This window comes from Syngnathus floridae, chromosome 7 (assembly GCF_059516105.1).
Source record: "Syngnathus floridae isolate MCC-2025c chromosome 7, RoL_Sflo_1.0, whole genome shotgun sequence".
NCBI classification, from domain to species: Eukaryota; Metazoa; Chordata; class Actinopteri; order Syngnathiformes; family Syngnathidae; genus Syngnathus; species Syngnathus floridae.
In genome coordinates, this window is record NC_142419.1 from 6,974,800 (window position 1) to 6,989,239 (window position 14,440).

At 39.3% G+C, this 14,440-nt stretch overlaps 1 protein-coding gene and 1 long non-coding RNA gene across 4 annotated transcripts in view; one reads left to right on the forward strand and one right to left on the reverse strand.

The window, feature by feature from the left end:
- fchsd2 (FCH and double SH3 domains 2) overlaps positions 1-14,440 on the forward strand; it is a 28,442-nt gene that overhangs the window by 7,050 nt on the left and 6,952 nt on the right. The window contains exons 4-17 of one of the 2 annotated variants that reach the window (XM_088380577.1): positions 3,435-3,514; positions 3,838-3,982; positions 4,129-4,262; positions 5,176-5,230; positions 5,363-5,491; positions 7,487-7,609; positions 7,901-7,996; positions 8,666-8,740; positions 9,074-9,190; positions 9,646-9,750; positions 11,921-12,010; positions 12,179-12,241; positions 13,919-14,053; positions 14,242-14,325. In XM_088380577.1, the coding sequence (XP_088236703.1) occupies positions 3,435-3,514; positions 3,838-3,982; positions 4,129-4,262; positions 5,176-5,230; positions 5,363-5,491; positions 7,487-7,609; positions 7,901-7,996; positions 8,666-8,740; positions 9,074-9,190; positions 9,646-9,750; positions 11,921-12,010; positions 12,179-12,241; positions 13,919-14,053; positions 14,242-14,325 (1,431 nt within the window). The remainder of the gene's footprint in view (positions 1-3,434; positions 3,515-3,837; positions 3,983-4,128; positions 4,263-5,175; positions 5,231-5,362; positions 5,492-7,486; positions 7,610-7,900; positions 7,997-8,665; positions 8,741-9,073; positions 9,191-9,645; positions 9,751-11,920; positions 12,011-12,178; positions 12,242-13,918; positions 14,054-14,241; positions 14,326-14,440) is intronic. The other variant, XM_088380578.1, reaches the window with a different exon arrangement.
- LOC148394936 (uncharacterized) lies at positions 1,011-4,405 on the reverse strand. 2 transcript variants are annotated; one of them, XR_015859395.1, is made up of 4 exons: positions 4,106-4,405; positions 2,751-2,854; positions 2,093-2,292; positions 1,011-1,522 (listed from the first exon to the last, which is right to left on the reverse strand). It is a non-coding gene; the product is annotated as an uncharacterized LOC148394936 (long non-coding RNA). The 2 variants fall into 2 exon arrangements; XR_015859394.1 differs by having other exon boundaries at positions 1,011-2,292.

Consider the following 14,440-nt stretch of genomic DNA (forward strand, 5'->3'; position numbering starts at 1 on the left):
GCTAGTTGGCCTCTGCCTGTTAACACATACAAACTATACTCAACACAGACAAATTCATCCGATTAGCAGGCTTGAGAGACAGATGGAGTCAGAGAGATGGGAGAAAGTGAGAGGGAAAGGGGAGACAGATTAATAGGATGCAATCTGTAAGGGACAAATAGGCACGAGCATTTTCAAACAGAAAAATGACAGTGGACGGATGTGGCGAGAACAAAAATAGAGCAAAAAAGTTATTGAAGAAGATGTTCTTTTAATCCTAGTCTTCCACGTGTTAGATATTCTCTCACTTTGAGGCTAGTGACAAAGAAGCTGTAGAAAGTTTTGAATTTGATCTAATGACATATGGCCAGGGGTGTGATCATTAGAGAATTCGAATTTAAAGGGCTTTGTGACTGTTCAGAGTACAAAAAAGCCATTCGAAGTGTTTCAGTTACAGTCTGAATGGGGTAAAAAACAGATTCGGGAGTTTGAACAAGGCCATGGTGAAGCCCAGACTTCAAGCCAAACAGGGTGAAGCAACATTTAGGTGTCAAATAAGCTGCCAACAGAATTGAAGTAAGCCCCAAGTGTGTTTTTAAGTCGGGGTTGCAAACCTTTCTGTTATCCTCTTGTTTATAATTAAGTTCTTTTGAAGCATTTTTAAAATCTTTCAAAATATATTTTGCTTCTAATATTATTTCAGTTATATGAAAGAGAGAGAACGAGAGAGAGAGACAGAGAGAGGAAGATTTGTTTTTCCTGTATTACCCTCCCACAATCAACATTACTGGCATAGTTTTCGGCTGGGGTCATTTTTGGACTGTACTGCCCAAAAAGGCCATCATGCTTTGTGGCTGCTTCTTGAGTGGCTGAGTGGAGTCACGTGATTGCTCCCTTTTAGCCAACCAGACACAATGTAGCTCCTCACATAAAAGCCATATGGCTTTGGCATAAAGAAGCACAGTAGAGAACGGAGAGGAAATCAAGTACTGTTTATCGATTCAAGAGGATGACGAGACAGGTTCTAGGCTTGTAGCAGACAAGCATGGAGTGTTTATTTCATACTACCTTGGCTTAGCGTTCCATTACATAATGACTCGTGCTTAAGGTGGTGTCTACTGGTGTTTCAGAGCAGTAGATGATGTCAGTATAAACACCCTATTTGAAATCATGGTTTCCAAATATTTGATATGAGATCATTAGACAGACATTAGATGCATAGAACTATAAAGGGTAGCAGAAAATGTAAGCAGATGTATTAAAAATATAGTATTACACATGAACCTATGAAGGAGAGTAAATGTATTGCAGTGCACGAGTCCCATGATTGCAGAAGTTTTTGCTGTGATAGAAACTAGAGTTCTGAATTATGGTGTTTGTCTACCTTGTGGGATAAAGCTATTGCAGTATTTGGTTGTTGAGCATCGGAAACTGCAAAACCTCCTGCCAGAGGCCAGCAGGCTGAACAGTTCATGGTGTGGGGGTGTTGCATCCCTGTTGAACATGGGCACTTTTGGCCACATAGCGTTTGTCTGCAATATCCCTGACGGAGGGAAGAGAAGTTGCAATTATTTTTTTTGTGTTTCTCACCACTGTCTGGAGAGGTTGCACTCTGTGTCTTTGTAGCCAGCAGACCACACGGAGATGCAGCTGGTTGGCATGCTTTTGATGGTTTCTCTGAAGGTGGTGAGGAAGGTAGGTGGGAGGTATGCCCTTAGCTCACACAGGACGTTCAGTCACCACTACTCCTTTTTTTTTTTGCAAGAGCTGTGTTGTTCTGTGACTAAGCAAGAACAATCGTAATCTGCAGCTGCTAGTACTCCTTTTTTTTATATACAAGAGCTGTGGTGTTCTGTAATTACATAAGCAAGAACATTCATAATCTGCACGGCCAGGAGCGTTTGGCTATTGACTGTCCGTAAAGCATTATTGTTGACATGGAGTGTGATAATGTCTGGTGGTGTTGGTGTCAGCAATCATTTCCTTTGTCTTTTTTATGTTGATGACCAGGTTGTTGGAGTGGCACCACTCCACTAGTTGCTCCACCTCTGCTCAAAAGCTTCCATATTGTCATCTCTGATGAGGCACACCGCTGTTGTTTTTTTCCACATACCTAAACATGTAGTTCACACTGGATCTGACTCGACAGCCATGGGTTAACAGGATGAACAATAGCGGGCTCAGGACGCATCCTTGATGAGAGCCGGTGGTCAGGTAGATCATTCTGGATGTTTTCTGAGGTGTTAAAATATTGAGTAGTAACAGGTCCTGTAGGTCTGGCCATCCAGGGCTGTTGGGTCACAGAAACAATGCCTATATAAGGAATAAACAAGTTGTGATTCAACTAGATTCTGTTACATACATGTGAACCTTGCAGTTGGCACTTCCAAGACACGGGCTCAATTCGGACTGGCTGCTGTTGGTTGCACATTATGACCGCCAACTTGGCTGCAGTTGCAGTGCAAATCCAGCAAATCCGCACAGCATGCGGTCTTGTCTTGGCATTGCCAAGAAGTGCCACAGTAAAAATCTCAAAGGAAATGCAAAGTGACGAAAAAAACTAACTGTGTAGAGATGAAACAAAATAATTTTGGTAACATGTAAGGGTGACAGATTATAATAAATGTGTGAAATGTAATGTTACTTTATTCTCTATTTGGCTGCACATTCTCGTCTTTGTCTGAATACACAGTCTTTCTGGTCAAAACAGGATGTGTGTTTGTGTGTGTGTGTTGGAGGTGCACATGGGTGCGCGTAAAAATGAATACCACCTTAGCATGACCACACAGGAAGGCCATATATGGGCTACTGAGGGAACTTGAGGTAACTGGCAGTTGTTAGCGTTGGCAAGAGGATGGTGGGAGGAGGTTCGTTGCTGAAAAAATGAGGGCTGGGTCACATTGAGGATGAGGGTAAAACACCCATAGTACAATCATTAGGGTGATTGATGGTGAACATTTACAAAATAGTAATATCATGCTGTTGCTTGACATTAGCTAATTTTGGAAGCGTGAAAAAAAATCCAGACAGTAGAAAACAGAGATGAGCAGTGGTTAGAATGTTAGTGAGAGTAGGAAATGACCTTGAAGCTACAATACATTATATGATTGTATTCAGTTTCCTTCCAGTGCGTGTATGGCTGAGTTGTCACTACTGACACAGTGACCCACTGTAGTGGATGTAGGCTACACATTCTGCAGCCCTCTGCAGTTTCTGACTGATGTGTATACTGTACAATCTAACTGTGCCTTAATTGTTGCATATGTGTGGGCTATATTATGGAATCAATATTAACAATCTCAACAAAGACAGGACAAAGTAGATCAGTGCAGAATCAGTGGGCTTGCTTCAATGGGCCTTCCATCCAGCTTTGTCAGATTTGTTCACATTGTAGAAAAATGGTGTGAATAACGTGTTTTATGAAATAATTGCATTATTTATACGTTTCACGTTAGGCTCTACAGAAGTTAGCAAGCCAATACCTAAAGAGAGACTGGCCTGGAATCAATCCCGATGACCAGAGAACAGACTACAGGTCAGTGGGTGTCTATTCAATTACTAACTAATTTAATTTACTCATACATGTGCAGATTGCATTTACAGCCAAACAAATCCAGGTCTTCTTGGTGTCATTTCTCTTTGCTTGATAAAAAGACATTGAAACATGAAGAATTATTATTTATGATACTTGAATTTCTGTTCTGTGGTCAATTTTTAGACCTTAGCTTTAATACAGGATCATGCATCAGCTTATAATATTGATTCACAGCCTTATAGTGATGTATAAAATTTAAATACAGGATAACCTAACTATTTCTCATTAGTGTGTGAGTAACTGTGCTTATTCTGTCCAAGCAGGAATGTGTATGCAGTGTGGCGGTCCTACTTAGAGGGTACAGTGCAGGTGAGCCAGTCCAGACTCAACGTGTGTGACGACTACAAGAGTCAAGTTTCGGATCCTGCAAAAACTGTCAGACTCTTCAAGGAGCAGCAACTAAAAAAGGTAAGTAGTTACAAGGAGGCTCTGTAAGTGGCCGTTTAAAATGTGAAGATCTTTGCTATTACGCGAGGATATGCTTTCATAATGATTTTACCCTATCATAAAAAGTTCTTTTCCCTTACTTACCCCTTTCTTCTCCCCTGACAAAGATCATCGATCAGTTAAGTGGCATTCAGGCAGAGCTGCAGGAGTCGGTAAAAGAACTGGCAAAAGCCAAGAAGAAATACTACGACTGCGAGCAGGTTGCCCACGCAGTACGAGAAAAGGCGGATATAGAAGCCAAGTAAGTGTGTGTAATTTGTGTGTAATAGAAGAAGTATGCAAACAGCATACTTCTTAACCAAACAGCAGCAAACCCAAGTATCTTTTTATAGTATCGGCTTAAGGTTATTTTTCACTCACTAACTGCAGAGGAATTAGCTGCCAGCAGGTTTATTTGGTGAGTCACAGTGCCATATTGTGTAGACTGCATCGATTGACCATTCAGCTCTTCACTGCCACTCAATAGAAGGTTACAGCTACTCCTCTGCCAAGCCATTTCATTTCAATTGAGAAAAAGAGTGATGTGTTCGTCACGGCCTAGCACAAGGACCAACACTTGGTTTTCATTTTTGTATTCTTGTGTGTTGCTGCGCTCTACTTGCTGCTTTAAAAACCCCAATACGTACCCCCATTGTTGGACAAATTAAAGATTTACCTCACTTTACCTCATTGGGTTTAAAAATATATAGTATATTGCATTCAGGCAGACATGTTTACATTTCAGAGAGAAATGCTTTGCACATTTCGGTAAGTGAGAATTGGATCTGTTCAAGGAAGAAGAACAAAACACAGAGTCAGCACACACTCTGTTATCATTTCTGTTTGATGTGACAGTTGGATGAATTATGATGGCTGCATTGGGCTGAGAATTATGGCTGTCAAGCCACTGCATCCTTGAGATAAATTTTCATTATTAACCACAGTTTTGACATAATTCTTATTGTGTGGCATATCAGATGTTTTCTTCTCAGGCCTCGATTGCGATACTGTCCTCTGAGTAGATAACTTGTGTTGAATTACCATTAAGATTCACATTCAGAATTAACACACCAAAATGTTTGGATTATATTGGAAAGCACAAAGGCAACTAAAAATGCTAAATTACGCTAGGTCAAAACTAATGTATTGTTTTTTCTATGTTGCACTCTTTTTAGGTCAAAACTAGCTCTCTTTCAGTCAAGAATTAGCTTGCAAAAAGCAAGTGTAAAGGTAAGATGGTTTTTATACTGTCAATCGCTATGCAACATTTGAAGTTTACCTCTTCGATGAGCGCTAAGACTTTGCAATACATGGGGATTAAACACGAAGTTGAAATGGTGTCTGTTGATTCTGTTTTTGCAGTTGAAAGCAAAGAGGAGCGACTGCAACTCAAAAGCAACACAGGCCAGGAATGATTATTTGTTAACATTAGCCGCTGCCAACGCTCACCATGACCGCTACTACCACACGGACCTGCTCCACTGCATTCAGGTATCGGGCAAAAATGATTTCAAGATACAAAGTCTCAGGGATTCCACCTTGGACCTCCTGTTTCAGTTTTCTTAAATCCACGCACTTCATGTTTCATTTCATCTGTGCTTTGTGTTAACAGTAGCTTCAAGGCAGCTACGGTATTACTACAATGAAAGGTTCTTTCATTACGTGTGGCTTAAGAGTTTTAGTCATGGCTCATGTCTCGAGGGAATTTCCAGGAAAGAAAACTTTTCAATTAGAAATAAACCCAATCTGAGGGAAATAAAGGTTCAAAGTCACTATCCTTTCAACATTGCAGGAGAATTGTCCCACATCCAACAAAACAATTTGATGACATGACATCTTTGGGTTTCTGATTTGATTCCTGCAGTGCAAATGTAGAAATTGACTGCACTAGATCAACATTAGTAGAGCTTAGCAGAGCTGATCATGAGCATTGGAAAAATTGGAAGGAGTCGTTTTTTTTGTGAAGCATACCAACCCTAATATCCAAATACCCAAGTGATGAATCCAAAATTGTAGCGAGTAACAGGAAGTTAGACATTCCATTCCATTAGCCATTCCATCACAGGATTCTATTTAGTCAAGTTTATTTTTAGAGCCCTTCATCATAAAAGCAACTGAAAGGGCTTCACAAGCTATTTGAAAAAGATTAGCGACATCCCCTAGTAAACCCCCTATTAAGATAAAAATAAATTGCAACACTAGTATAGACAAAAAGTAAATGAATATTTTGGCCCTGAAACTTGGTATTTACCATCCTCTTCAAATCTTTCATTCAGTAGGATTTGACTGTACCCTCCATTTGGTTCTGTGCCCCCGTACATACTACACTGAAGCCTGAAGTGCCCATGAGCATCGACACTATGAGGCACTCCTGAATAATAAATCAGCAGCTCGGAGTAACGCAAAGCTGCAGGGGATTGTGCACATACACAAACACAAGAACGTGCACACATATGAGCAAATGCGGGACAGTGCCAGAGGAAGCCAATCTGCTAGTTCTTTCTCTCCCCAACTTGAGCGCATCTTCTGTCCCGATGTGTCCTCAGATTCATCTGTTAGACACAAAGACACACAAGTCAACTCACAGCCGCTCCGTTTCTGCTTCTTTGGACCATGTTTATCGCACATGCATGCATTTAGACCAAGCACACACACACATAAGCAAACACACCAACTCACTGGCTGTGATACAGGTCTTTTCCTGGAAACTGACTCATTTCATTTCAGCGCAACTGCAAATGGATTTAAAAAAAAAAAGTTGTGGACGAGAAGAAAGCGGGGAAAAGCATCAAGATAAGGAAACATTTAGAATGAAGTCAGCCCACCCATAATGACATAACTTCCTTTAGTTGCCTTGCATTTCATTTATAATCCATTGTGTGTGGACAAACATTGGCATTATTCATGTCGGAATATTTGAGAATTTGTGTGTGTGTGTGTGTGTGTGTGTGTGTGTGTTTGTGTGTGTGTGTGTGTGTGTGTGCATGTGTGTGTGTGCGCGTGTTTGTGTGTGTGTGTATTGTGCGTGACTGCGCGCTGTGCCTGTGTGTGTCGGATTGTTGTGAATTGGCATACGAACCTCTTCACCTCCTCTTGCAGCTGTAAGAAAGAAATCTAAAACACACATACCCACATACACACACATGCACGCACACACATTTGATGTTTATATCTGCTTGCTTTCACCATTTAAGTTTTATACCTGCCAAAATCTCCACGTTTCCTCTTTTTCTCCATCACTTCCTTGTTTTCATTTGTTGTGTATGGTTTGGGAGAGTGTCTGTGCTACATGGAAACTACACTGACACTTAATTTAGAGGGTCATACTCTATTCACAAGATCTGTGCCTGAATAATAATATCATCTGTTAAATTAAGCACACTGGTGAGTGAGTGATGCTTCCTATGAATAAAATGTGTCCTATTTTTAAGGGTGATGTACATTCAAAGTATATAACCATGCTGTTATTTTTTCCCTGTCATCCAGGCCTTGGATGGCAGAATTTATGAGCATGTGAAAGACTACCTGATAGCATTGTGTCGCACCGAGCTGGAAGCCTCACAAGCGACACACAACACCTTCCAGTTCCTGTTAGACAAATCTACCAGGGTGAGTAAGAAGGCATCGTTCGCTCATTTATAACAGGAGAATTTAGGCAAAAAAAGTACAAAAAAATGCTCTCTAATATCAATCAATTTTGACCTCTCAGAGTATGTGTTAAAAATAAGCAGTTGTTTCTTACATGAAATCAAGGTTGTTGATAATCATAATAGATCAAGACAGCAGCACTTCTTGAGTAACAAATTTGCTCAAATCATTTGGGGGGAAATGATCTCATCATTGTTCCTCCCACTAGCTTTTTTTTTTTTACAATGCAAAATGTTCATGTCTTGTTGTTAGATAATGCAGGAGTTCAACCAGCAGTTGTTCATGCAAGAGAACCCAGTGTTCCATAAAGCACACGACTTCCAGTTCCAGCCCAGCGAATGTGACAAGGTGAGACATAGTGAACACAACGTTGTCCTAATGTGCTTGCTTGTATGATCGTGTTAAAACAGCAGGACTCTTTTGGTTTTTCTTCTTTCAAATCCATCTTGCTGGCACACATTCACGGATGCACACATCCTTCACTAAGTCGTAAATCTGCAGTCTTGACACATGCCTTTTTCTTTCATTCTACTTTTGGCATACAATACCTTACATCATCTTTCATCTTGAAATACATAGAAACTCCGATATGCAGTTTTTAAGGTGATACACTTATTGTATGGAAAAAGAACCCCATTTGACTTCTTTTTCATGAAATAGGTGTTTCTTTGTGAAGACAATTGCTATTGTCATTATAAATAATGGCTTGGGGTTTTCGTGCTGTTGTCTATAGATCAAGTTTCCAATGTTGCATTATTCCGACAACTTTTATTTCTGAAGTCTCTCTAATGTAGCACTCCTCAAATTTATTAATTACCACTCAATACATTTCTTTCAATTACTATTCTCTTGGCATCTCTAGAAAACAGATGAGCTCCCGATACATATTGTTCCTTTCCTGTATTCTCCTGATCCTACTTAACCTTTGCTAATACTTTTCCCTGACACTTTCCCACTAACTACTCCTTGTGTTTGTGTTTGTTTGGTTGTGACTCTGCTCCTGGCTGCATGTGCCAGACTCTGAGCTCGGTGCAGCAACTGGTGGACATTGAGCCTTCACCCGTCAGTGCCATGAGAATGACCCTGGCACAGGTAGCCATAACTGCCAGCAAAAGCCGTGGATCATCATTATTGAGACATTTTTGTCTGCTCTCTCATAGTAGCATTTCATTTGATGTGTACTCACTCTGTCAATAAAATGCACGCATAAACACTGCTGAGCTTTGCAGCACATTCTTAATTTCTTACAGTATGAAAATGAAATGTTTCTTTCTGACTCCAGCTAAACAGCTTCTGCATGTTACAAACCCAGTTTCGGTTTTGCTGATTTTCTTTCAGTTGTGTTCTGTTTGCATATGTTTGGCCGTGTATTTTCCCGTTTGTTTACTTATGCTTGCACGATTATGTGTGTGTTTGTTTTATTAGAGTCGTCAGCTGGAGTCGGAGATGGGAACCACAGAGGAGCACAGTCTGAACAAGGAGGCCAGGAAATGGGCGACACGAGTAGCCAGAGAACACAAGAATATCATTCACTACAAGAGAGTGAGACATTGCAATATACCGATTGTATAAAATAAATTATTAGTTTTATTTTTAATATATCTACTGTTAAGTTTGTATTTTAAAAAAATATATTGTTTAGCTGGAAATAACAAAAAAACTGGCAAAAGACTGAGATTTTCAAGAGATATTAATTTACTATTTATTTATGTATTATTTAATTATATGATTATTTAATTAATTATTTTGATAAAACATTACATCTCTCAAATAATTTTTACTCTTCCTAAGTCTAAATCGAAGTCGCTGGCTAAAACTTCCCATGTCACAATTTTCTATTTTTTTCCCCACACATCTATACTATTGGTCAGTTCGCTTTTTTCTTCGTTTTCAGCCAGAAGATACCTTTGCACTAAATACAAAAATCACTCAAGAATAATTATATATTGTATATAAAAGAAAAAATATGTATTAACTTGGGGTATGTGTTTGGTCAGTCACTGGAGGAGTGTGAGAGTCATGGCCTACCCCCCACTGAACAAGGCCGAGCAGATCTTGAGATGAAGATAGAGGAATCCAAAGAAAACATACGCAAAGCTGAGGTTTGTGACTTTCTTTCCTTTTTTTCTCCCTCAGACCAACACTTAACGCCCCATGATATTCAAACATTGATGCAGCTGGTTTAGTTACTTAGAGGGGGCTGAAAAAGACCCGTAGGTTTCCTACAGTCAGAAATTACATTGCAGCATAATATACATTATAAGGTTAAGGTTACCAGATATAGTTCCTTGACCTAATAAAGGCTACATTTTAGAACAGGCTAAAGTCAAGTTTCTTTCACCCTTGAGACATTGTCACGTTGCTGTCTACCTCACTTTGCTGAGCTCATTTCTATATTTTCCTTCACGGCTAGTTCCCACGTCTGACACCCTCTGCTGGCAGATTTTCACAAATATGTCTTCTTCGCACATCAAGAATACACTATTAACAACATGCACTTCGACGTCATGCAAACACAGGTGGTGCAAGAACCGGCTGTGTAATCACATCCCTTTTCACAATGTCTCCTGCTTACTTTTTCTCTGTACTATCCTTTGCTCTACCAGGTCAGCACTACTTTGATTTAGCTTATTCATATTTAATGAAACGTCTGCATTGTAAAGCTCTTATCGGAGCATTATAAAGGAAATGAAAATAGTGCTACTTGCATTAATCCATTTTTTACCATAGATTTATGCGCATAGTAGTCGAAGCACTTTTCTCTTGGACCCACAATATAATATTCACTTTGCAGACAGAATCATAAAATATAGAAGGAAGATCATGTAAGAAAAGGAACAATGAGCAGTGTTTAAACATTATGCTTGTCACTCTACATTATGACAAAATCTAAGAGGTTTCCTTTGTACCTAAACCATGCATCCTTATCATTATGAATGTAATAGTTATGAAATGAACCACAATGATAATTTGTCTGCGTCTTATCATCATTCAACGTTTGAGGAAATAAATGACAAATAAAAACTAAAGGCTACTGTTTTAAAGAAATAAATTTCCTTATGGGTCCAGCTGTAACAGATAAATACATTTAATACCTGCGCTGAGTTTAAAGTGAATAAGAAGAGCTGCTACAATTGGTCGGGAATCAAGTCTGTTGCGTTTACTCCCACAACGGCTCAGACACCCTTCTCTAACTGCACCCGTCTATGAAAACAGCAAATAAAAGAAAACTCTTTGCGCCAGACTTGCGTCGGGCGCGTTAATATGGCCCCACATTTTTGCGTCGGATTTGATCCCTTCCTCCAGAAAGTGACAGGGCACTTGAGGGCTTGTTGTGTGTTTTAAACAGAGCTGAAAAACTGTCAGTGTTTGTATGCAGTCAGACATATTTCGATCTATCAACAGTCTTTGTGCAGTGTCAGCATGAGACAAACTGAAGGAGCAGGTAATGAAAGAGGACAGCAATGAAAATGCAGAGAATACGACGAGAGGATTAGAGATGAAGGAGAGAAGAGAGGCAGGCAGGCAGGGATTTCATAATCTGTTTATAGCTTCATCATATTGTCTCATTCGTAAAGAAGACAGCACATATCCAGTCCTGGCAGCTCATTAAAAGTAAGTTGGGATATTAAAGTAAGCTGTCTGATTTTAATACTTTATCCCTATGGAAAATTTGACTTTGACTGATTACAAGTTGTTGGACAGAGCTGAACTTTAAATGGCAAACAACAACAAAACAATAGCTCTGTTAATTTCAGACATCGAGCATAGCTGTAACAGGAGCATTTGTTTCTGAAATCAATTTGTCTAACTCCATTATTGAAAGTCATCACAAATACTAATTTAATGATGTTATAGAAAGAAAACATTTAAGCATATTAAACCGAACAAAATTGTGATTAGAATAAGACATTTTTAGCCAAGGCAGATATGCACAGCTCACAAAATTCAACACCATCCTCAAACAATTCAGACTCATCTTCAAACAATGTAAATACTCTTATTTTGCAAGGATCATGGTTTATATCGTATGTCAGTGGATGCCATTTACCAGTTGCAACTTTGTCTTGTCTAACATTCTTCCAAATCTTCAAACAAACAATATTAATTCTGGACTTCTTTTCTGCTCATAACAACAACCTCATTCAAACAATCGTCACGTTATTAATTTAGAACTTTTTTCTGCTCATAACAAGAAATTAGAAATTATGTGTAGTTTGTAGTCAATAACATGTCGGATGAGTTTAACCAGTTTCCTTTCTTTCCCTAAAGACAATAAAATTAAAAGCAGAAGCTCGGTTGGACCTCCTGCGGCAAGTGGGCGTAGCTGTGGACACCTGGCTGAAGAGCGCCATGAACCAGGTATTTTTAACTCTGTCCTAAATGTGCGTTGAAGATTCTTGCCGAGTGAGCTGCAGTCGTTCTGTGTATGCGACGTAGGTCAATGCACGACTGCTTGAATGCTGTGTTTCACGATGAAGGTTTTTTTTTGTCCGTGTGTGAATGCCCTCACTCTCTCTGTGCATGTAGGTTATGGAGGAGCTTGAGAATGAGCGCTGGGCCAACTACACTTCCCATGATCCCTCACTGTCGGTGAGACAACTCCTCACGTTTGTGTTGCTGCTCTCTTTGTCATAACAGCATGTTCACTTGTGTTTGAAGCTGAGGTTTTTTTAAAAAATATATTTTTAAACGGCAGAGATTTTGTCAACATGTCTAAAGGGTTACATGAGCTAATCTCACACCTTCAGGGAAGTATTGAACATAATCACCACAGAACTGCATGTCTATATCACTATGGCATGTAGAGAACCATCTGAAGTTCATCCATTCATTTTCTATCGTATTTTCCTTATTTGAGTCAAAGGTGAACTGGCCTCAATTCCGGCTAACTTTTCATTTTCTGAAATGTTCAGAAATAGTGTCAACCAGAGGCTTCCATTTTTTATGACTTCATTATGAACTACCCAGCCAGAATAGCTCTCCTGACAAATCACCTCTTGAATGATGCAAAGTGTAACATAATTGATTGATCTCCGCCTGACCTAATTATCAATCTGACCATCCAGCCTATTAAAGAAAAAAGAAGTACAAAAATATTAAATCTCATAGCAAACTCAACAAGGCAAGATCATCTCTTTATAGTCATAAAAAAGTTATAGATTAAAAAGTTATACATTCAGCCAACATTGAAATAGCTCACATGACACTACAGTACAAACACCAAAGTGATCCTCAACAGAAGGATGAAGAGAAACCCTGTGGATGACTGATGACAGTTGCAGAATTAGGAGACTCAGATGGACGCTTTAGAGGAAGTCAAGTGGCAAGGTGATAAAGGTGAAGTGATAATGAAAATATAAATTTAGATGCTAAGGTGAGAAAAAAAGAGGCCATTAGATGCATGAAGTGCAAATTATTTCGCTTCATTTACATCACTGAAAAACTAAGGTACAGTATATCTCATGTACTTTTTCATGCAATTGTGTCTTGCTAGTCAACACTAAAGATCACAGTTGTTAGCAATTAAACATTCCTTGTGGAGTTGTGTTTGGTAAAGTTCAACATTTGTCTAATAATGCCATCACTTTTTTTCACAATTTAGCTCAGACAAGAGGCGGGAGGGACTTATGAGCAGTTCTCAAAAGCAGTCAATTTTGCCTCAAAGCTTCCTGATCACAGCTAGAAAGTTGAAGCTCAAGAGCAGGTTCACCTTTCAGCCTGACAATGACCGCAAGCATAAATAAAATTAATCAAAAATGACTTGGGTAAGAACATAATTTGGTCGGATTTAGTGCAAGGAAGAGTGTGCAAATGTTGCCAAGTCAACATATGCAAAGCAGATTTTTTTTTACACAAAAATACTGAATGCTGTGATTGATGTGTTTGAGATATGCATGGTACTATCGTCATTTTTTTAAGAAAAAAAAAAGTACCTCGTTATATCATTTTTTTTCTGAGTTAAAGTGGCCCATACACACTCAGGTATTATGTTAACTGTGTCAACAGAAATCTGATGACCAAACACAAACATTATTGTGGAAAGGTCAGCGTGCTGCGACAGCGCCTTCTGCCAAAAGATCACATGACCTTTAGATAAGCCAGTCAAATGCGCATACAGCAAAAGTGGGAGGGGCTTGATCATATTCATCTGTTACCACCTGTGTCAAAAAGTTCATGTTTCACAGGAAGGAATAGCTGAGGCAGTTTTTTAGGGGGAAACGACAACATGTCACCTGAATAGTTTATTTTTTTGTTTGTTTGTAACAGGGTACAGTTGACTTGGAGCGTGAGGACGGTGACGAGTGTGAAGAGAATATGGAGGTTTTTGACGACAGCAGCTCCAGCCCTTCAGGAACCCTTCGCAATTACCCACTGACCTGCAAGGTCCTCTTCTCATACAAGGTATGAAACAATGCTGGAGAACATACAAAATGCTCCAAAGAAAAAAGTCATTTCCTTCTGGAACCAGGTTTTAGTGCAGAGCAGTAAATGTGTAAATGTTAAGCATAAAAGCCCTTAAAACTAAACTAAACAGAATTTTTTTTTTATATGTAGCTCTAAACATTATCACACACCTCTGTCTGTGTCAGGCTTCTCAACCAGATGAGTTAACCATTGATGAACAGGAGATGTTGGAGGTTATTGAGGATGGTGACATGGAGGATTGGGTCAAGGTATGTGAGCACATATGCAACGTTCCCACAAATGAGCTTCAAACTTGCAGTAACAACAAACAAGATGCTAACTTTTTAGGTGCTTGGGTCGTGTAGACCTGCTGAGTATAGATTT